The sequence below is a fragment of the Chroicocephalus ridibundus genome, chromosome Z (genome assembly GCF_963924245.1).
Source record: "Chroicocephalus ridibundus chromosome Z, bChrRid1.1, whole genome shotgun sequence".
Taxonomy (NCBI): Eukaryota; Metazoa; Chordata; class Aves; order Charadriiformes; family Laridae; genus Chroicocephalus; species Chroicocephalus ridibundus.
In genome coordinates this window covers 71,144,989-71,168,897 of record NC_086316.1, presented here as the reverse complement: position 1 = coordinate 71,168,897, position 23,909 = coordinate 71,144,989, and the positions used below count along the sequence as shown (strand labels likewise).

Genomic DNA, 23,909 nt, shown 5'->3' with positions numbered 1-23,909 from the left:
AACAGGTTGCCCAGAGAGGCGGTGGAGGCCCCATCCCCGGAGACATTCAAGGCCAGGCTTGACGAGGCTCTGAGCAACCTGATCTAGTTAAAGGCATCCCTGCTTACTGCAGGGGGGTTGGACTAGATGACCTTTGAATGTCCCTTCTAACCCAACACATTCTATGATTCTATGATCCTGGCTCTCTGAGATTCCCAGTGTACCAGCGTTGTACTTTAAGGCAACCACTTCAGCCCCCCTAACTTATTTTTCAAGCTTCATGCATGAATCTCCCAGCATCTCTAAGTTTTGCCCTTACCCCATCACTTAATTTTGCATGTGCCAGCCAACTGATGTTAGCAGTCTAATTTGTTTTCCTTATTTATTGCAATTGTTTTTATTTCCCTTCTGGTATTTCACAAGGCGTACTGAACCCTAGCTATATCTACTTTTTAGATCACATTGGTCTGAACTGGGTGCTCTTCTCTGCCTCTGCTTCATGTATCTAAGTTCTTCCTCTCTGCATCTCATTTGGGCTCTAAGACTCTGGATTTCTGTGTACCCCATGTGGAACTGACAGCGTTCCAAGGAATGAAAGGTCTTGATCCTCAGCCACCTGCCTAACAGTCAAAACTTGGCCTCTTGCACTTACTTGCATCAATAGTATGAAGATGGACCAAAATAACAAGCTCTGACCCTGTGGCCTCACATCGAGGTGTTGCATGGTGCCTGCTGTCTTTGTGCCCAGCAGCAGGTTGTAATTTAGTTTCACAGGCCCAGTTACCCAGGTCTAATAACAGAATCTTCCAACAGCACCAGCTGCTTCTTCTAGTCTTTTAAACTCTCTGCTGCCTCCAAGGTGCACTGTGATCCCAGCTGTAGGTTGGGTTTTATATAGGAAATTCATTCTGAGGAGGGCATAATTTGCAGAGGACTGCCACAAGAGAAAAATGTTTTGCTTACAGACCAAAGGGATTTGGCCTTGCTTTTTTGGAAGGGCTCAGATCAAAATCATTCTCTTTCCCTGGAAATAAGGTGAGCTAGTGGCATGCTACAGCTTCTCAACCTTGTAAAAAAGAAATTCTGAGGTGCAATACAGCCATGCCACCTGGTTGTAACAAGTTGAGCAAGTTGAGCAAGAAAAGAGAAAGATCTCTCTGTAATGAAGTCTGAATGCATTGTGCTAAATGCACTCTCTACTATGTATTCTGAAGGAGAAGATGCTGCCGTACAAGACAGTGGGGGGAAAGGGAGTCTAGATTCAGCCTCTATTCAGCCACTGTTTCCCTCTGTGCGCTTGGCCTTATGATAACCACAAGACTTCAACAGAAGATGTTGCTGACTTTCCTTAATGAAGACGAAGCCCCTGAATAATTGTGTGGGTTCAGTTCTTAAATGCTGCATTTTTCTTCCTGCCTGCACAGTGGGTACAACTATGCCTTCTCCAAGTCCTTTATTTTACTCCAGTTAGACTGCAGGTTCTTAAGACTGGGTTTCTTTTTCTTTCTCTATGTGTGTGTGTGTATATATATGTGTGTGTGTGTGTGTGTGTGTATGTGTGTGTGTGTATATATAAAAGTGCAAAGCAATAATCTCTCAACAGAAGTCTTACAGCCCAGCCACAGGGCAGACAAAAGTGAGGGCACGGTAATTTTGAAACACTGAAAATGAGTTCAACATATACACCAGTTCTGAGGAGGAAGGGCAAGGAGCACAAGTGGAGCTTGAAGTCAGGTACGTATAAACCATGAGATCCTGTCTTTGCTCAGAGTGCCTGGTAGAGCACAGTAATCGTTATCTATTGGTCTAGAAAGTATAAAGATGTCCCCAGAGTACCTGGCTACTCAGCCTCAGGACTTTGCTATTATGCTGTGTTGTTTCAAAAATCTAGGTGCTTAAGTCATTTAGTAAGAATTTTTGTTCTTGCAGGTCTATCTATGTTTGTAGAAATACTAGTAAATCACTCTTTGTATCCCCTTGCTGTACTGTATTAGTAGAGACCGAAGATTTGGCATTTCTTTCATACCTGAAAAGAAGTTTCCTGAAAAACTAAGGAAAGTCCTGGCAGCCTTTTACCAGCCAAATCAGGAGATAAAAAAGATACCAAAAAGAAACCTTCCAAATCAATTTCCCAACAAGTTCCTCTCCATGATTTTTGCAGAGCTGTAATTAATCAGCAGTCACTTGCTCTGTCCTAGGGCATTCCTGTAGTGCGAGTGTCCTCAAACAGGTTTTTCACTGCCATCTGCTGTCCTTTCGATGGTGTTTTAGCTTCCATGACTACTGCTCCAGGCTTGCGCTGGACGCTGTGAAACAGTTTGGAACCATCATCAGTCATCACCGCCTCTGAGTTGGCCCGAGGTTCCACATCCCCGCAGGTGCCAGGCAAAGCACTGGGAAGTGATTTGCTGCATCTCCCCTGGCCTCTTTGAGCCTTCACTCACACTTCCAGATGGCCCAAGTTAACAGGATAGCCTGAATTTCCTGGTTTTTTTTGTTGTAACGTCAGAACTACTTTTAGTCTAAGCTTATTGGGAATTTAGGTTGTATCAGTGTGCACCATAGGTATCACAAGGATGGAGGGTTATATCATTATCATTACAGCTATTTTAGAATGGCATATTGTGTTTGCATGGCAAAGTTTTGGTAGCAGGCGGTGGGTTGGGTGAGCGGAGGCTACAGGGGTGGCTGCTGTGAGAAGCTGCTAGAAGCTCCCCCTAAGTCCAATAGAGACAATGCCAGCCAGCTCCAAGGCGGACCCGCCGCTGGCCAAGGCTGAGCTCATCAGTGATGGTGGTGGTAGCATCTCTGTGATAACGTATTTAAGAATGGGTGGGAGGCATGGTAAAACTGCCGCACATCAGTAGCCAGAGAAAGTTTTGAGAACGTGTGAGAGCAACAACTCTGCAGACACCAAGGTCAGTGAAGAAGGAAGGGGACGAGGTGTTTCAAGCATTGGAGCAGAGATTCCCCTGCAGCCTGATGGTGAGACAGGCTGTGCCCCTGCAGCCCATGGAGGTCCATGGTAGAGCAGATATCCACCTGCAGCCTGTGGAAGACCCCATGGAGGAGAAGGTGGATGCATGAAGGAGGCCCCCATAGAGAGCCCACGCTGGAGCTGGCTCAAGGCAGGAACTGTGACTCCATGGAGAGATGAGCTGGTGCTGGAGCGGGTTTGCTGGCAGGACTTGTGACCCTATGGGGGAGCCACGCTGGAGCAGTCTGTTCCTGAAGGACTGCATGCCATGGGAGGGACCCATGCTGGAGCAGTTCATGAACTGCAGCCCATGGGAAAGACTCAGGTTGGTGAAGTTTGTGGAGGAATGTCTCCTGTGGGAGGGACGCCACACTGGAGGAGGGGAGGAGTGTGAGGAGTCCTCCCATGAGGAGGAAGCAGCAGCAGGAACAACATGTAATGAACTGATCATACCCCCATTCCCTGTCCCCCTGGGCTGCCTGGCGGGAGGTAGGGAAATCGAGAGTAAAGTTAAACCGAGGAAGACGGGAGGGGTCAGGGGAAGGTGTTTTAAGATTTGGTTTTATTTTTCATTACCCTACTCTGATTTTATTGTCAGTAAATTAAACTAATTTTCCCGAGTCAAGTCTGCTTTCGCCTGGAATGGTAATTGCTAAGTGATCTCCCTGTTCTTATGTCAACCCACGAGCCTTTCATTATATTTTCTCTCCCCTGTCCAGTTGAGGAGGGGAAGGGACAGAGTGGCTTTGGCAGGCACCTGGCGTCCAGCCAGGGTCAACCCACCAACCCACTGCAAAATGTTTTCTGGGCTTTCTCTATAAACATCCTGAGTCAGTGAGAGTGTCAAGTGACAGTTTGTATCCACCAAGCAAGAATCTCCGTACTACAAGTGCGTGTTTGATTTGTCAGTAAATGGAAATTACAAGAAGAAATACAGTTCCTGCTGCGATTTCAGGCTATTGAAATTCTCACTTTGTAGAGTGAATCCAGATTTCAGCATTTCCGAATACCTTCTAAGGGAAAATATGGCTCCTGCCACACATGGGCACTGGTTTTCATTATGCAGTAGTAAAAACGTGTGCTAACAATGCGTTTATTAGCACTCACTGCTCTGAATCAGTCCTCCTTACCTACATGAAACATTCATTGCCTGTATGACTTTCACAACTTCAATGCTTCTGTTATTTTTTTTTAATTAATTTGATTCTTTTATCATGCACAGGTGTCGGGATTTATAGCAAGAAATTTCAGTTCTACAGAGATGAACTGAAGGTAGGCAGCAGTGCCTCTGTCTTGGCATTCGTGAATTGTATTGATTTACACCTGCCATTCATCCTATTTCTTTAGTTCTGTATGTTCAATATACTTCTTCCTTCACGTTCTTGTGCAAGTGCATCAGTAAAATCAAAGCTTACAGCCAAGTGCTTGGAAGCAATCCTACTTTATAGCAGTCCTGCACACTCACAGGGTCATGACAAAATGTTATGGAAAAGAAACAGATATCCCAGGCCCAACTCTACAGAGTGCTACGGACTTCCAGGAGACCAACAAGCACTTTTCTCTTCTGTTGACTGCAGTGCATTGTAGGACTTTTGGTTGCATACAGGCTCAACTTTCAACTACTGGGATTTTACAGCATAGGTAAAGGGAAGTTTGGGTTTTTTTGATTATTCCTATTTTCAAGTACAGTATTCTGTAGGAAGATGTTTTAACAAAGGAAATTCTAGGAAAATAAAACTTCAATATATTGTTTCGGGGATCTTATCATATTTTCTGTTAGAGCGTATTGTAAATAATAAGTTTATAACAGAAACTAAATTACAGTATTTTGACTGACATACACATACTTTTACTAAAAACATAATTTTCCACTACTTTTCAAATATCATGATTGCATTTTGAAATGCAAGCTGATTTCTTTTTTATGTGGAATTTGCGAGAGGGTAGAAGTTCCCCTTGCTGTACAACCCCACTTGAGATTTGTAAAAGTGAAGAAATACAGCCCCATTTTCTGCCCTGTGAATTTTCAGGTTTTTTTGGCTTTATTCTGAGAAAAGCAAGAGTAGTGTGGTACTAAGTGAGGCTTTTAATGTCTTATGCGTCTTTGCCTGTAAGCGAAAGGGACATGCAGAATCCGATGGGCAGCTGACCGTCTAATAATGTCAGAACGTGGAGTGTCAGTTCACAGGGTGGTTCATGCAGGAATGGCGCTGAAGCCGTTCTCCTGGAGAAACTGGCTGCTCGTGGCTTGGACAGATCTACTCTTTCTTTGCTGGGTAAAAAACTGGCTGGATAGGCAGGCACAAATACTTGTGGTGAATGGAGTTAAATCCAGCCTGCAGCCAGTCACAAACGGTGTTCCTCAGGGCTCAGTATTGGGGATGGTTCTGTTTAATCTCTTTGTCAATGATCTGGACGAGGGGATCAAGTGCACCCTCAGCAAGTTTGTAGATGACACCAAGTTGGGCAGGAGCGTTGATCTGCTTGAAGGTAGAAGGCATAGTCCTCAGTTTGCTGGCACGGTGGAGGTAACAATGCTAAGAAAGCAATGCTCTGGAAAGCACTAGAACTTTGATCTCTACGTTAGTCAAGAAATATGACTTTTTTTCCATGAACAAATTGCAGATTCCTGCCAACTTGCCCACACCCTGTATTGAGGACTGCTGCCGTAACATGTTCATTAACCTGTTTACTTGGTTAAATACCCCCCAAAATTATTTAAGTTGGCATTTACCTCACTTATCTACATGTTTTTATGGACGCAGCCTATGCCAATTGCCCCATGAGCTGGGGGAGTTTGTAAGAGGGGAGCAAGACAAATAGCATCACTTAATCGAGTTACTTGGTATTTTGAGTAAAAAACCTTCCATATTTGTCATCTTAGGCCAAGACCTCAAAGGTTCTCATTTAGGGCTCTGAATCAAATTTTAATAAAGCAGGGATGCTTAAGAATCTAGTGTAGTAGTTACAGCTGCGTATATAGGAAAGTAACTTACTCTTATGAGAGGTCTTCAAATCATTGTCATCAATAGATGAAACTTCATGGTAAATTCATCAGGAAAAGTGACTAACACCCCTCTTCCCCCAACATTCTCCTTCTAGAGCATCTAATGACACATTAGGACCACTTCTCCCATCTCCAGGGGTCACAATAATCCAGTGGGTGTTATTTGCTTGTGTCACTGGGGAGAAGTAACTGGCCTGGTCTCCAAGCTACCCTCACAATACGGCAACAGAGGTGGTGATCTAAACTCATAGGTAAAGTGAAATTAGCACCACTTTATGTGAGCATGCTGTATGGTAGAAACAGCTTGTCCTGCTGTGGAGTCAACAGTCTCACACTAACGAGGTGTAGCTCATTCATGCTACTGGATTTGCCAGTTCACACACACAACCAATGCAAAAAACAGGTACTGTTACTTAAATGCCTTCACAGGAGATAGAACAGTACTAGAAATCTAAATTCCATTTGAGGTAATTTAGGTTAGTTGCTCAATAGTTATGGCTCGCTACGCACTGAACAGCTGTGTTAGGTCTTGTCAACCTTTTGATATGAACCAACACAGATGAAACACTGCTTCATGACAATAAGCAGAATTCCTGTTTACAAGTTCGAGACTGAAAAAAAGCTTTGACCCTCAAGTCCAGCTGACAAGGATCCTTTTTTCAACTCTGGCATGCCATTGCACTTTTAGAGATATATATGCCAAAGCTGATCCATCTTCCACCACCGCAGTCATCTGAACACCTCTCTTCCTTTGAAAAACCTTCATCTGATACACTTTTGTCCAAAAGCAAGACTTGCTACCCTGAACAATATGAAATGTAGCAATTTCTGATGTAATTTAGACTGATTAGTAGTAGACTAATTTCTGATGTAATTTAGACATCTAACTGTGCCATATGTATCAGTCTGAAGGATGCAAAAATCAAACATATTAGAGACTGTGTACGGCAACAGTTGCCCAGACTCCTTGGGCAGCTTCTATCCCACCTACAGATCTCCAAACCTTTTGTCTCTGGCAGCATAAGTGCTCCGGACCTGGGAGTTTCTTTTCGCCCAAGAAGTCATGACCCACTGAACAAGCAATACTTCTGCAGGCCTTTCAGAGCCACAGTACAGTGAAAAATGGCTAAGGCTGGAAATCCCTCTTTAACTATTGCCTCCCAGAACAGCACGTAGAGACATTATGAAAGTTACTGTCTTTGACATAAATTCTGACTCTCCATGCTAGGGCACAATGAAACCCAGAGGCAAGTAGGGCAAGTCCACAGTGCCAATATTCCATTGCTCTTCCAGGTGAGTTCTTCTGAATAACACACACAAGCCTCTTTTCAAGTTCAGCACAGAGATAACGGTCCTTTTCAAGGCAGAGGTGCTATCAAATGAAAAGTCAAATAAAGTTTTTAATGAATCGCTTCAATGCACACCATCAAGAAACTGTGTGTGTAGATTTTCAGGAATCCTGCATTTCACTAAGTAAAACATGTATAAAAGGTGACAGATTTTCTGCATAAGACCATTTATTTTAACAAACAGATTAGTCTTTATGATGAACTGGAGGCTGCAACAGCTGCTCTCTTGGGCTTCGGTGTAGTTCCCTCACGGAATCCATTCCTACAAGTAGAAATATGGTTACCATTTTTTGAAAGGATACCTGCTCCAGGTTATTTTCTGACAAGTAATGTTTCAGATCAAGTGCACCAGCTTTTTTCAGCTTATCTCAGTAACGCACTGAGATCACTACATAGTTCATACGTTCAGACATTTTTAATAAGAAACATCTTACTAACAAGTGTCAGGAATAAGCAGCATGGTTTTCGCTCTCTTCTGCTGAAGTAAGTTTGCCTACTTCAAACAGAAGATTTCAGTAACAGAGTGAACACTGCAAGACTACATCAGATAGAGCACACCTGCTCAAGGCACGCCTTACTTTATGCTCCTACTAAGCAATTCGGCAAAAGATTTCATGTTTGAAGTGCAAGTCAATTTCTTACAGGAATCCTCTATGCCTCCAACCAGAAATTAAGACAGGCGTGACAAGAGAAGTCATCCCACACTTGCTTTTGGATATGACATTTCTACTTCAGCAACACCTAGTGGAAAGCAGGCTACAGCAGCACACTGCAATGCATCTTCTGGCTGCTGTTGGGAAAGACTGCGCTCACCAAAAGAGAGATGAACAGATCCCTCAACTACGCCCAGGCCTGGGACTTAAAAGACTCCTACTTTTCCCTATTAAATCCAAACTATATTTTTACAGTAAGACTCTTGAATTACTTGGTATTTTTCATCCAGCTTTCTTGAGTATTAGGCAAGAAGGTACAGAGCTTAATTTTAGAATATGAAGGTCATACAAAAGAAATTCTTAATGAGTTTAACAGTACAACATCACCACCATTACCTCGTAAGTACAACCCAAAGCTTCGTAATAAATTTTAGAAACCTGTAACTCACAACCTGATGTTATAGCTACTTACTGTTAACTGGGCTCCAAGCAAGAAAGTTACTACTGAAGTTATTCCAGTCTTAAACTTTTTTTAACTGATTCACAAGTAGAGGCAATACTACACAAAACATGTATTTTTAAATGTGGGCATTTATTACAATAACCTGTGTTCTGTATTATCTACACATAATAGAAACATCAGAGCTTGTTATACACCCTATGTATAAACAGTGAATGAGTTTTTTTATCCTCAAAGGAATATGCAGCCAATTATATAAGGCATCATTTATTTCCATTATATAAACATACTACATTAAGTGTACTAAGTGTGTGTGCTAGGATGCATGAAAAGAAGGGTGGCCAGCAGGTCGAGGGAGGCGATTCTCCCCCTCTACTCTGCTCTGGTGGGACCCCACTTGGAGTACTGTGTCCCGCTCTGGAGCCCTCAACATAACAGGACATGGACCTGTTGGAACGGGTCCAGGGTCCAGAGGAGGGCCACCAAGATGATCAGAGGGCTGGAGCACCTCCCCTATGAAGACAAGCTGAAAGAGTTGGGGTTGTTCAGCCTGGAGAAGAGAAGGCTCCAGGGAGCTGCTTATAGCTGCCTTCCAGTACCTAAAGGGGGCCTACAGGAAAGATGGGGAGGGACTCTTGATCAGGGAGCATAGTGACAGGAGAGGTAACGTTTTCAGACTGAAAAGAGGGTAGACTTAGAGTAGGTATCAGTACAAAACTTTTACTGTGAGGGTGGTGAGGCACCGGAACAGGCTGCCCAGAGAAGCTGTGGATGCCCCATTCCTGGAAGCATTCAAGGCCAGGCTGGATGGGGCTTTGAACAACCTGGTCTAGTGGGAGGTTTTCCTGCCCAGGGCGGTGAATTTGAACTAGATGTTCTTTAAGGATCCTTACAACACAAACCATTCTACGAAATAAATAAATACTAACTTTGAATGATGAATTTTATAATTAAGTGCTATCTATGCAGGATTTCACACCACACTAGTTTGTAATAAAATGTTATATCTGAATAGTTTGTAATAAGATGTTATACCTGAATCGACGGTAGACCTTTTTCAGGTGCCTCATGCGACCAGTACCAGTGGTGTTGCGTCTTTTAGCCTTTGCACTCCAGTTATCTAAAACATACAAGTTATTATTACTCATCTGCACCAAATAATTAAGTTGCACATTACATTTGTACAGCACAGTTATTCAATCTGACAGAAGAAAAAGATAATTATAAATTAAATAAATTTCTACATAGTAATACTGCACATTAGCTGTTATCTAAAATATAGTTAAACCAACAATAATCTGAAAAAAGCTCCAAACACTGCAAGGCGACACAGTATTCCTCCTTGGTTGGAAAAAGAGTCATACTACTGAAGACAAAGAAACACAGGTTTCTAAATTTATGTCAGTTAGAAATTTGTTACTTACACTTTCTCTTACGCTTAGCAGGGTAACCACATTTCCCACAGGTAGATTTCTGCAGGTGGTATGCCTTGGACCCACATCGACGACACAAGGTGTGCGTCTTATTTCGCCGCTTACCAAATGACGATGTCCCCTTCGTCTGAAAAGCATTTCAAGACACGGCATGTCAAAATATCACTGGCACTTGGAAATCACGTAACTAAAAGAACAAGCTCCTCTAAAAAGCATGCACAAATTCTTAAAGGATTTGCTGTCAGAGGCACACTGAAACACCGACTTTCCCCTACAGGTAGCCTCCATTTCTAGAAAACATTTCCTTACGCCGTTCTTCCTGGTCGCCGTTCCTTACGGAATACGCACACAGCCGCGCTGCGCTGGAATAAAGTGAAGCCAGCGCGCGGCTATTTCCAGCTCCCGCCTCCTGTCCCCCGCACCCATCACCGGCAACAGTGAGACACTCCTTCCTGAAAACGATTTCCTTCACGCAGACCAGCCGCGCACTCACCACAGGAGGCTCCGGCGACCGAAACCCCTCTTGCTACCCGATCCGCACGGTCGCCTCGGCCACGGGGGGAGCACCGGCCCGGCCCGCCGCAGGCTCTGAGGGCACTCCGGAGAAGACCCCGAAGAAGCCCGGGCGGCAGCACGGCCCCGCACCCCGCCGCGACGACGCCGAAATCCGCCGCGACCGCCCCGCCCGGGCCAAGAAGCCCCGCTCCCCGCCTCAGCCCGGCAGCGGCGCCTGCCGCCGCCAGACCCTCAAGGCCTCGGGCCCGCGGCGGCAGCCACGCCGCGCCGTCCCGCCGCCGAGCCCGGCCGCAGCAGAGCGCAGCACCGCCCCGTGCCCCAAGCGAGGCCCGCGACCCGGCAGGGCCCGGCATGGTGGCGGATGGCGGCGGATTCCCCGCGCCCGCAACCCGGCCCTCACCATCTTCCCCAGTCGCCAGCACCAAAGAGGCCGGGCCCCGCCCCGCTTCCGCTATGCCCCGGCGAGCACTTCCGGCGGCGCAGCGGACGCTTCCGGCCCCGCCCCGCGCGGCTGAGGCCTGGCCGTGGCAGGTAGTCACGCCGTCAGGTGGCCACTTCCAGCCGGGCCCTGCCGGCTGGGACAGACCGGACCCCTCCGGTGAGACCCTCGACGGCCCAGGCCCTGCCCGAAATCCGGGTTGTCGGCGGCGGCACCGGCCCGGCAGCGGTGTGTGTGGTGTCGCGGTGTGCCCTAGGCCGGGTGCGGCTGCCTGCGCCGGGCAGCAGCGACTGGGGGGCGTCTGTGGGTAAATATGCTTCTGCCTGGTAAAGGCAGCGTTGTTACGCCGAAGCTGCCACGCTGGCACGCTGTTTCCAACTCCCGTGCTGCTCCTCTGCAGTAGGGCCTGTGCTACTCGCCAGAGGTGCCCGCAGCTCAGCCTCAGGCTGCGGGGTCAATTCCTGGCCCTACTCACACCTTCACTGGACACGATTTTAGCAACTGAAATTCCGGGGCTGGGTACTCTTGGCTGTAATACGTGCTTTCAAAGTGAGCGGCCTTAAAAAACAGGCAGCCCCTCCTGTGTTTTTTGCTTGTCTGGTGTCCCTCTCCATGTGGCAGTCGGCCTGCAGTCACAAGTATGGCAATGGACATTGTTAACACAAAATCTGTTTTTATTCAGATGCGCCATCCCACCTGTCAGCCTACCATACATCTTCTGTAGACTGGCAATCTATACCCAATTTTATCACAGAAGAGATAATTTAGGGGAAATAACTTGTACAGAGACAGACTGAAGAAATTAATGTTTATCTTTTCACCACTTCAACACCTTGTCATCTCAAACAAAGTCAGAAATTGATGATAAAGCGAGTTTATTTACCCCTGACTGTAGAATTATATAACCTTGTCTAACAGCTCTAGATAAAAGTATGTTTTCCTCTGGCAGGTTAGATATCACTCCTTCTGGTTTACTGACTAAAAATACAGTTACTCCAAAATACCGCCGTCTGGGCCTGTCACAAGCCAGCAAACTGTGAGGACCCCCCCCCATGATGCACGTGTGGACAGTTAAACCCCTGTAACTTGTCCAGAAAAAGGCATCATCCTTTGGCACAATCCCCAAAGCAGTGAAGATGTGTCCAACTGCTGCATTTTCACTCCTGGGCAAACCAGCCTTGTTTGGTTGTCTCACTGTTAATTTTTTCTCACTTCTTTCATGAGCATGGCCTCTCACTTAATTCCTTTGGTACTAATTTATGTGCTGGGATGCTTTTGACTGCTGCCAAGGTTGCGGGATGGGGCAAAAAGCCCTTTTGACTTTAGCTGCATTGTTTCCAGATGCAAAGGTGTGGCCCAGGCTGTTCACTCAGCTCTTTCATTTTGACTGGTGTGGGAAAGAAATGGAAGATCAGCGAGGAGGATTGTAAATAACGCTCAAGTAACTCGCACTGGGGGTACTGGGAAACACATATATCACACTAATTGTTGTTCAGGCTTGGGTGCTTGCAAGTAAAACACTTGCACTTAGATAACATAAGTCTGCGATTGACTCTGGGACACCTTATCTAGCTGCTTGAGAATCTGGCCTGTTGCTGAAGAAGATTAAAGCACAGTGGGAAAACTATGCCTGGTTGAACCCTTTAAGTACCAGTGAGAACAGGGAGTCCATCCATGGTCCTGCTGCAGTTAAAGGAGAGACATAAATCGTTCCAAAGGGTAAATGATCCCATCTTAAATTAGGTGGCTAAAGTAGGCTGAAAAAATCATCCTTGAGAGGAACTCCTTTCCTTCCACTAATTCTAACAGGACCTTCGACAGCCCCCTTAGGCTAGGCACATAGATGGCTGAAGTTAGGTAAAATAAATTTTGCCCTGACTGACTTTATGAAAATATTTTTGTAGCAATTCTGTCTTCCTTGCCAAAAATCAAAAGAGAAAACTCAATGTCCTATGGATGAAATGCCATACAGAAAAAAAAATCCCAATTAATTCGAACAGTATGAATACATCCTTCAGGCTGGAATGGAGTCACATTTCTCCCAGAAACCTTGCTGTCTGTCTTGTAACTAGTGCCTTCTTTCCTCTTTCTTTCTCATTAGATTTCAGAAATCTGGAAGATGCTGTGAAGACATTGGACAGATGCCATGGCAACAGCCTCCAAAGGAAGTATGTTGGTTTGGCTGCCTGCAAGGATATGCTGCCAGAGGAATTATTCTTGTCCTTTGCTGGATAAAAATAATCTTGTTCATTTACATGTCTTCAAACCTGTTAGGAAAGAAAGGTTTTTGGTAGCATCAAGCGGTTATCTTTAGTATTCAGGAACATTGGCTACTTCTAGGGTAGAGAATTGGCAGAGCTTTGGCTGACCCACTACCATCCCAGAAGCTCTTAGTCCCTGTGCAAATTGCAGATGAGGACAGAGTACACCAGCGATAGTGAACTCCAGCCTGCTCCAAACCCACAGACTGATGGGCTGGCAGCTGCTGAATGGCAGCAGCCTAAATTCAGCACTGGCTAATTCACCCTTCTTCTTTGATGCGTAGGAAGTAGTCCAAAACTTAGAAGGTAATGTGCCTGGATTTCAAGGCTGTCTCTTTGCTGTAGGGAACAGCAGTCTGTCACTGCAGCCGGTGTCCCATTGCAGCTTCCGCACAGCACTTTTGGTCCAGCCTGGTCCAGTGATGGGAGAAACTCTGTCATGCCAGCAAACATTTAGATCTGTGGAGGCGGGTGCCTTTCTGTATCCCCTAGCACCATGTTCTCGGGCCTGTCTGGTATAGTTGAGGTTGAAAACCTGAAGTAAAATGCAACACTGGGTATGGTCATCCATTTTTTCTTCCATCCGTCGGGGGTGTAAGCCCCTCTTCCTCAAGCTGATCCCACGCAAGGCCCATAGGGCCTCCTTCCTGTGCCCTGGCATTTTGCTGGGGAAGAGGAGAATCCAGGCCCTTCCACAGCTGAATCAGGGAAGCCTTACAGATAAGTCCAGCTCAGGGACAGGGAAAACAAAACCAGGGCTGGCTGGGAAGTAGACAGGAAGGTGGGTATGAGCACCAAATAACTTCAGTGGCATTTGTTTTGCGCAGGTTTGGTGTCATGTTACTATGTCATACTGTCACCAGAGTGCAGTACAGCCAAACAGTCCCTGATATGACCGTGATAGGATTTGCTCAAAAAGATAAGAGTAGTTGTACTGCTTCTACAGAACTTGAACACTGCTGGAACGACTTGTGTGTGGCAAATGCAAGACTGATAGCCAAGCGATTCTGCCTAGTGTTATCACTTATTTGTGCACATGTGTAGCACCCTTTGCACAAGTGGGGTGACTTCAAGGGACAGGAATAGTGAAGATTCAAGCTTTATATATACTAGAAGGTAGCTGGTGCTTGGAACCAATTATCTCCAAAGGTGCAGACAAGATGAAGTCTTTCTTTCTAAATGTGATCTCTTAGATCAAAGAAATGCCTTTCAGTATCCTCTTGGATACTGATCACTTTGACCTAGCTAACAATGTCTCAGGAAGGCTGCAGGAGAACTGAGGAATTAAAAGGCAATGTTTTCATGAGGGTTGGTTTGGATGCCTTTGTTTCTGGATATCATCTTGATTTGCAGAGGTAGACAGCTCGGTTGGAATTAGCGGGGAAGAAACTACACTGAATATCTCTACCAAGCAGCCCCAAGAAACATAACTTTATTGTATGGGATCCAGATTCTTCAGTTTGAAAACTTTCATGTGTGAATTTGAACCATAAACATTGGTCACCACAAGATGACAGTATAGTTCAACTAAAATTTTTCTTACATACAACTTGGTAAAAACTCTCTAAAGACTAACAGTAAATTAGGTTAATAAATTGAAAACAATATTTTCTCTATAGTTCTTAAATCTCTATGACAATAACAGAAAATATGAGCAAACAGCAATGCTTATGAAAAAGGCTGTTGCATCCTGCTAAGGAACTAATGATTATAATAAAGAAGGCTTTCTATTCATTTAAAATGAAAATGTGTAGAAGAAAATTAAAAAGCTGTCACTAAGTTACAAAATTTCTTGTTAAAATATAGTGGAAATGATCAAAAAATTATAAAAACTCTTTGTATAACAAAGCTTATCCAATGTGTATAAAATACATCTGATACTGTTTCTTCATATAGCCAGTCCTGAGTGGGACGGGAAGAGCCCCTTTATCACAACTACTTACTCTTTCCATGCATTCAGACTCTTCCATAAAAAATAGCACAAAATATGACCTCACATGTAGCACACTGAAATCAATGCCAGAGTTTAATAATAAAAATCAATTCTTCAGACTCACTCTAAAGAAAGTCTCCAGGTGTTTTTCTCAATACTGAATTAGAATTTTTCATAGTCAGTCATCCTTTCTATTTATGATGGCATGATTAGGTTCTGTACAGCAGGGGTAGCTACAGACCTGGGACACACCTGTTACACAATGCAACAGCATAATTCAGAATTTTAACATTTCCTTATTTTTTTTAAATGCTTATACTTAGATACATTACAGGGTTGTAGTGCATTGTTGCACCAAAGCAGTAACCATCAGAGGGGATTTCACTGCCTGGCCTCAAGGTTGCAGAGGTGGTTGCGTGGCAATATGGGCTGAACACCAGAAGGGGTGCACAGGAGAAAGCCACAAGTTCCTTTAAAGGGTGATGGCCATTTTCTTCTCAGTTGTATAACAACTAAATATTCATGTCTTTCTGATATTATTTGGTTAAAAAACAGCCTATATTGATCTTGTTTTGTTTGATATTGCAGTCTTAAACCTTTGTTGCATTATCCATGCACAAACGTATACACACACAAGCCTAGAAAATTTCCACTGGAGATGCACAAAAAGCATTTGAGCCACCACAGTCTGGAATTGTAGTTTGCATCACATTCCAGGTGGAAAGGTACAGCTTCTAACCATGTTCCCTTTACGTTGCATCAGAAAATATTTTTGTTAGTCATTAGAAATATTTTTGTACCAGTCCACTGCAAAGCACTGGACTTAATTTTTCTTCAGATGGTTCTGGAGTTTTTGAGAAGACAGTGGGCAAATATTTCTCTGAAATGGCTTAGATGTAACAGTAGGCTGGATGATCTTCTGAGATTCCTCCCAGCCATATTTCCGTGATGCTGTGACTGTATAAGAGGCCTCCAAGTATTAAGACATGACTGTACTTCTCATCTCCCTGGCTGTCATGTTCTCAGACGAACACATTTGACCAATTTTATGCTTTGGTAAAAAGGTCAGAACTTCACGAATTCTGCGTTCAAATGTTATCTGCTTTTTCCATTATAGTAGTTGGCTAAATAAATGGTATGGTCTATATGTTGCAAACTCGCCTTGGGCTGACAGGCCTGCATTTTAAAAATCTGTCCATCCCCAGGATAATGTAAGACTCTGACTTGCATTTTCGGTATTATTCTGAAACACATTAAACCCAAAAGATTGTTACTCAACAAAACATAAGTGGATGTCAGCCAGTCATATGTGCATATATGTATATATATAAAGTCATAAAATCATAGAATCACAGAATGGCCATCTAGCTCCAATCCCCTTTCCAGGGATGAAGCATTCACAACTCTGGGCAACCTGTTCCAGTGTCTCACCACCCTCGCAGTAAAGAATTTCTTCCTAATGTCTAATCTAAGTCTACCCTCTTTCAGTTCAAAACCTTTACCCCTTGTCCTGTCACTACATTCCCTGATAAAGTCCCTCCCCATCTCTCCTGTAGGCCCCCTTTAGGTACTGGAAGGCAGCTATAAGCAGCTCCCTGGAGCCTTCACTTCTCCAGGTTGAACAGCCCCAACTCTTTCAGCTTGTCTTCATAGGGGAGGTGCTCCAGCCCTCTGATCATCTTGGTGGCCCTCCTCTGGACCCACTCCAACAGGTCCACGCCCTTCTTATGTTGGGGGCTCCAGAGCTGGACGCAGTACTCCAAGTCGGGTCTCACCAGAGTGGAGTAGAGGGGCAGAATCACCTCCCTCGACCTGGTGGCCACACTTCTTTTGATGCAGCCCAGGATGTGGTTGGCTTTCTGGGCTGCAAGTGCACATTGCCTGCTCATGTTGAGCTTCTCATCCATCAACACCCCCAAGTCCTTCTCAGGGCTGTTCTCAGTCCATTTTCTGCCCAACCTGTATTTGTGCTTGTTTTGCCCCAACCCACGGGCAGGACCTTGCACTTGGCCTTGTTCAACTTCATGAGGTTTGCACGTGCCCACCTCTCAGGCCTGTCCAGGTCCCTCTGGGTGGCAGCCCTTCCCTCCAGCATGTTGACCACAACACACAGCTTGGTGTCATCGGCAAAGTTGCTGAGGGTGCACTCAGTCCCACTGTCCATGTTGCCAACAAAGATATTAAACAGCACTGGTGCCAGTACTGACCCCTGAGGAATGCCACTCATCACTGGTTTCCATATGGACATCAAGTTGTTGACCACAACTCCTTGAGTGCAGCCATCCAGTCAATTCCTTATCCACCGAGTGGTCCATCAGTCAAATTCATGTCTCCTCAAAGTAGTGACAAGGATGTTGTGCAGTACAGTGTCAAATGCTTTACACAAATTCACGTAGATGACATCAGTGATATCTCTGTGCAGGTGCATACACACGGATGGTAAACACTTAGCAGTACTAGCAATGTTTTATTTCCTTTTTTTTTCTAAAAAGAATATAAAAAACTTGCCTGATTCATAGCTAGATACAGCCTAGATCTAAGCCCAGACGTTATGGCTGAAATTTGCTAACTTGTAAGCTGAGTGTCTAAACTTAACTAACAAGGTCAATTCTTTTATACCTCAAAGTGTCCTGGCATGAATGATACAGAATCACAGAATCACAGAATCACAGGGGTTGGAAGGGACGTCGGGAGATCATCTAGTCCAACCCCCCTGCCAGAGCAGGTTCACCTGGAGCAGGTTGCACAGGAACATGTACAGGCAGGGCATACTCTTTGGAAAAGAAATATCATTTCAGCTGGTTGGAAAAAAAACACCTTTCCTGCAGAAATATTGAAGTAAAAGTTTTTGCCAGAAGCTTGGGAAAGGAAGCTGTCTTAAATTTAAAGTTAGTGTCAAACAGTTGGCTATCGTACTCTCAATTTTCTCACGTTTTACGTGGAATTACATGCATACCTGGGTATATCTCTGCCATCACATTCCCTCCATGTGTTACTCAGCTATGCTTCACGTGCATATGTGAATGATTTTGTCTTTAGTAAATGTATGTGAATGACTTAACTTCTCAGCAACCCTTCCGTAGAACATGACTTGATGTTATTCTCCACCCAGAAGACTTCTGGGTAGCTGGAGAAATGCACAAACATGCCTTAGAGTGCCTTCTGTCTCCTAAGGTAAGCAGGTAATTCAGACCCATCCAGGTTTGGCGCCTGCTAGTGTGAAAAGCACTGGTAGACCATGTACATGGTACAGCACATTTTCAAATTTTTAATGTATGTTGCGATTAGAAGTGTCCAAGTGCACAAAATGTGCATTAGGTAAATATAAGGTGTCTGATTTTGTTTTAGCAATACATATTTACTTCTCACAAATATTTATTGTTCATACATTCCAAGTTTTACTTTAGATCTAACATTCAGGGGAAAAAATACATGTGTGCAGCAAAGTGGAAGGTCAGAGAAGAAAACATTGGAGAAAACTGTGGCACTCATGTTTAACCTGAAAACAGCAAAATAAGCCTAATACATTATTTTTTATTTATCTACTTTATCTCGTATCTCACTTCAGGCATCCTAAAGAATTTACATCTGTCTTGCTCCGGGCCTACTGCAAATGAGCGCTTTCCCTGGTCACTCTGTCAATTCTCTAGAAATAAAAATATATGCTCGCTTTGAAGTAGAAAAACCCATCACTTGTACATCACTCTTTACCCTGTATGGAATTGTGGGCTTTGCCTTTACGATTCAGATGTGAGACACAGACTGTAAGAAAAAAATGCTTTACAGTGAAATGAAGAGGACAAATGCAAGTTCTATATTTATAGAAGATAAAACCTGTTTCCCCAGGTAAAATAAGTTTGCCTTCCTTCATCAAAATCACTGTTGTATTTTATTATTTTCACCGGCTGAAAACCTTCCCTAAGAACAAATGCTTTGCTAACAAAGGTCAGCTCAACTCTGCAGTAACAAATGTTATCTTTTGTTTATTCTGGAATATGTTTTTCCTGCATCAGGCATTTTCAGTTTTCCATTTACTGGAACTGAGGCATACTGTCTCCATCAGGGAATTCCCCTAACATCCATGCACAATTTCCCTCTAACTAATTCACTTTAATAAAAAGGCAAAGAGGACACAGAAAAGAAATAGACATTTTTGAACTTTTTCTGATCTGATCACAATGTGGAGCTCACGATCCTGTGGCCACAAGACCTAGGTTGGACCAGCACGTGCAGCACAGCCAGTCTTCTGGAGGGGAAGGCTGTGCACCATCTGGCAGGACATAGGGAGATGCTGTTATTGGTCTGCCTGCTGAGGTTTTCCAAAAGGTTTTCCAAAATATCCTGTTAATTAGCTCCCATTATTATGATTGGAGCTACACCTTAGCACCTTTCTGTCTCTGAACGGCTGTCTTTGGATGAAGCAGGGCAGACACAGCTTTGCTAGCACTTGCGCTCATGGTGGAAAACATGCCAGTCTTACGATTTTAGATTTGGTTTATCATGTTAGTTACTAGTGGTTAACTAATTGCTGTTAATTAGAAATGTTTTTCAGTCATGTTTGAACATGTGTTAGAGAGAGATGTAGCCTAAAAAGTGGCTGCTTGAGAAGGGAAGAATGCCTGAGGGAATGTTGCATGTAAAAAGGGCACAAAACTGTGACAAGTCCAAGCCTACTCGTTCTGTCTTTTAACTGTATTTTAACAGCAGAATAAAATGCAGTAACCCTTGAAGCAACAATATTGGTAATTGACTTTTTCTGCTGAGTCTCTCAACTGTTTTACAAGTTTGTTATTGACTTCAGTCAAAACGGAACACCCACCCTTCTCAAGGTACAAAATGATGATGCATTTTGTATGTGGCAGTATTTTCCTGCCCTGGCTTCATTACTGCGTCGGAAGACACAAGGTAGAGTCACCAACGAGCGGGCAGAGATGTGTACCTCTCTTGCCAGGAGCCCACAGAAAGAAGGAAACAGGAGGCTTCCTCGTCTGTTGCTATCACAGGCCTCATATTCTCTCCTTGGAATGGTCAACATTTATCTCTTCTTTTGATCATTTATAAACATTTCAAAGCCATTTGCTAGCTCTGAAAAGTTTGGACATTGCTGTTTGCTGAATACTTTTTCCTAGCTATTAATTGTTCTACAGAACTTCTGTCTGTATTAGAAACACCATTCTTTAACTCACTCTCATGATGGTATGTCATACAAATAAGTACAGAATGGGATGTGTTTACAGGTTAATTAAGAACAAGTGCCATCTCCAGAAATGCAGATTCTTTCAAAGATATTTAGTGATATGGTCTCCACTACCAGATAAAAACATTTCCAATTTAGACATCTCCAAATCAGCTTTTCCCATACTAATCAAAATTGGTACATACCAGTAATTGCATGGTTTGATAGGCAGAAATTCTCAGAGAGTTTTATATCTGGAAATAACAAAGTACATCATTAACATGGGCATAGAGGGAGATATGTATTTATCCACACCAAATATATATATATATATATATATATAAAATTTTTTTTTTTAATATATATAAAGGAAGAACTTTGACCCTGTGCTTCGGTGCTGCTGTTTGAACTGAACTGTAGGTACAGATGGAAGCCAGAATAACTCACAAAACAACATGACGCCAATTTTAAGGGCTTATAAGCTTGTTGTAGAAGTAACAAATGTTGAGCGCACCTAAATTTCTCTGCAGCTCAGGTGAATCTCTGCAGCTGTTTGAGCCCTTTTTTATTACTGGTATGTGTTTTCATTTATTGCAGTCTGATGGTGGTTGTATGTGTAGCCAGCCCAGAATCAGGGAGGGCAAAAGTCAAAGCTGTGTCATTTCTGTTTTCTGCACAATGCTCTGCATCCACATTGCCTCTATGAACGTGTGCAAAAGCATGCTTTATTTGTTGAACTTTGGTTCCAGCTGGAAGATATCTACAAAAGCTCATTCCAGAAAGATTCACAGTAGCAGTTAGGGTTAATTACTGGCTTCTTGAGTAAACTGACAACATTTTAATGAATTTCAGATGGTCCTAAAATTGTTGTAGTTCAAAAATACATCCTAATAAAATCTGTTTCTTTGAAGTCCTGCCTTCATTTTCTTCCCCAACTCTCCTTTATAGGAGAGGAATCTTTGTTACGCTTATTGAAAAACATATTTTAGTTTTCAGTTTCAAGATACTTGGAAATTTTCAGAGGGAAACAGATGGATTTTGATGAAAGTTTTTTGTTCAAAGTTTGTGGCTTGAAGTGTTTTAGCTTTCCAACTACCTTTTAGCTTTTCCAGCCTCCCTTGACCTGCTGGCCATGCTTCTTTTGATGCAGCCCAGCATGTGGTTGGCTTCCTGGGCTGCAAGTGCGCATTGCCTGCTCATGTTGAGCTTCTTATCCACCAACACCTCGAAGTCCTTCTCCTCGGGGCTGCTCTCAATCCATTCTCCGCCCAGCCTGTGTTTGTGCTTGGGATTGCCTCGACCCAGGTGCAGGACCTTGCACTTGGCCTGGCTGAACTTCATAAGGTTGGCACAGGCCCACCTCTCAAGCTTGTCTAGGTCCCTCTGGATGGCATGTCTTCCCTCCAGTGTGTCAACCGCACCACACAGCTTGGTGTCATTGGCAAACTTGCTGAGGGTGCATGGCCTTCTGTGATGAAGGCCATTGAAAATCTCACTCACAGTTACTATCCGTAATTTGGTTGCAGTCATCTCCAAAGGCAGATGGTCTGAACCTTAACAGTTTTTTCAGCCTCAAAATGAGATGTCTCAGGGAGGCAAGTATGAGTAATGGTAGAAATGAAAAATAAATATTCAACTTCAATGAACACCTAAATCAGGCCTGTCTGGGGAACTGATCACTAGGTAGGATGGTGAATTTGAATGCCACCATCCTGTCCAGGAGAGTCCTGTGAAGTAGTGAGCAGTGAGGTGGTCTATATATGCTAGGGTGACCAGCAACCAGAAAAGTTTGTGCAGGGTGGTGGTTCACTGGCATCTGAGCAGATGCAGCACTGGCTGCAGAAGGTTCTCCTGCTGCCCTCACTCCTTTCACACTTCTCACCTCTTTTCTGCCCTCTCTCTCCTCCATGGCTGTACATTTTTACCCCCTCCCTGGGTCTGTTGCCCACCAGACCTTCTCATTCATTAAAACCGCACAAAACCACCCAGATTGTTTTGCTGGATTTATTTTCTGTCATTGTTATAAATTAAACTGGCTCACAGAGAGGAATGAAGTGTGCCAAAGCCAGCACCAGATGTGCAGAAGGAACACATGGTGGGGTCTGGAAGTGAAAGCAGGGAAAGATGTGGAAAAAATGGAATAGTAACTCGCCATTTTGGGCAGTTTCAAGCTGCTAAATTTGTTCACTGTGTTTTGTGTCCTAAGTTCAGACTCTAACTCTAAAGAACAGTAATTATTTTTTTGCCCAGTGATAACCTTTGTGTACACATAGGCTGAAATTTTGATGCTCTAGACAAGTCAGATTTATCACCTATATGCTACTAAAACTATCTGAATTTTGAATTATACTATGAGCTCTTGTCTTCCAAACCAGTTGATTCAAACCAGAACTCTCACACCCTTGTTTGTTTGGTGTAGTTTCTGGAGTGTACAGATTCTGGTATCTAAGGCAATATGCTTGTATGGAGTCCCCTGAGAGAGAATCATTTGCATTACAACTAGCACAGCATTAATGCTATTTGACATATTTCATAAAGACACATCCCAAGTCATTGTCATTAATCCTTGAAATGTGACAAATACATTAAAAGCAAAGCAGGCAATTAAAATGCTTTAAAAAAAAAAAAAAAAAGTGAGACGGCATTAGCAAACAGAAACAAATCCAAAAACTCTCCAGGTCAATTTCACAATTTAAAACCATAATGACAAAATGTTCTTTCTCCACTCAGTTGTCACTGGATCCTCGGCATCTGCAGCAGTCACAGAGCACAGACTGTCTTTAGGGCCGTAATACATAATGAACTTGGACAATGAAGACACAAGACTATTTAAAGCTTGGTAAACTATTGAGTAACCTTAGCATCAATCCTATAAAAGGCTGGAAGTCTACAGGGAAATATCTCTGATATAATTATATTCTGGCTGACCTTAGTGTGAAGTAGAATACAGACGATACCATTTCATGCTGTCTCCAGACCAAGCAGGATATCATTAGCCCAGCAAGTGAAGCATTGCATTAATCATTCTTGTGCTAGAATTATCATTTGATGCAAGACAAGAAATGCCTTGCCTTATGGCTAACCCTTTGTGTGTCTCAAAGTACTCTTTTGCTCCCCTAAAACATAATTTTTAAGCCTAAAGACAGTTTGTTTCTGAATAGACAGTAGAAATGTCTAGGAAAAACTTAAAGTTGCTATGATAAAACACATTTTTAACCACAAAATCATTAGTAGAGTGTTGCCATTTTCACTAACAGTAAGGGAAAATCAGCCCCATCTTCTCTGTTAGTTACACTCTGTCCCTCATTACTGTGCTGTCAGAGGAAGTAATTGGGGAGCTCCCTCAATCAGGGCTTTTATTATAATTTATGTTATCATAGAAGTGCCTATCAGCCAGACTGGGCCTGTGCTAGGTGCTGCATAGTCCCTCGTCACAAAGTTGCAGTGTAAGTAGATTATCATGCAACTGCACATAGCCTTGAGTATCAATAACACACAAAAGTAGAAACTAACTAAATGGTCCAGAGCCTAAATGCTAAGTAGAAGAAAGTTACTATAAGTACCCTATGAAATGAAAGAAGAATCAACCATTCACAGTCCCACTGTTGTAGAGGAGACTGAACATCCAGCCACTGCAAACCAGTAAAGGGCCACGGGACCAGTGGACTTGCAGTCCTAGGAAGGACACAAGTCCAATTCTAACCTCCCTCTGTTTTGCACCTTGTT

At 43.6% G+C, this 23,909-nt stretch overlaps 1 protein-coding gene and 1 non-coding gene across 2 annotated transcripts; both read right to left on the bottom strand.

The window, feature by feature from the left end:
- Positions 1-7,333: 7,333 nt before the first annotated feature.
- Positions 7,334-10,919, bottom strand: RPL37 (ribosomal protein L37). The gene is made up of 4 exons (XM_063320545.1): positions 10,775-10,919; positions 9,850-9,985; positions 9,461-9,545; positions 7,334-7,574 (listed from the first exon to the last, which is right to left on the bottom strand). Exons 1-4 carry the CDS (start codon positions 10,775-10,777, stop codon positions 7,505-7,507), a joined length of 294 nt encoding a protein of 97 aa, XP_063176615.1. The 5' UTR covers positions 10,778-10,919; the 3' UTR covers positions 7,334-7,504.
- LOC134509096 (small nucleolar RNA SNORD72) lies at positions 7,673-7,755 on the bottom strand. Its single transcript, XR_010069238.1, has one exon. It is a non-coding gene; the product is annotated as a small nucleolar RNA SNORD72 (small nucleolar RNA).
- Positions 10,920-23,909: the final 12,990 nt, after the last annotated feature.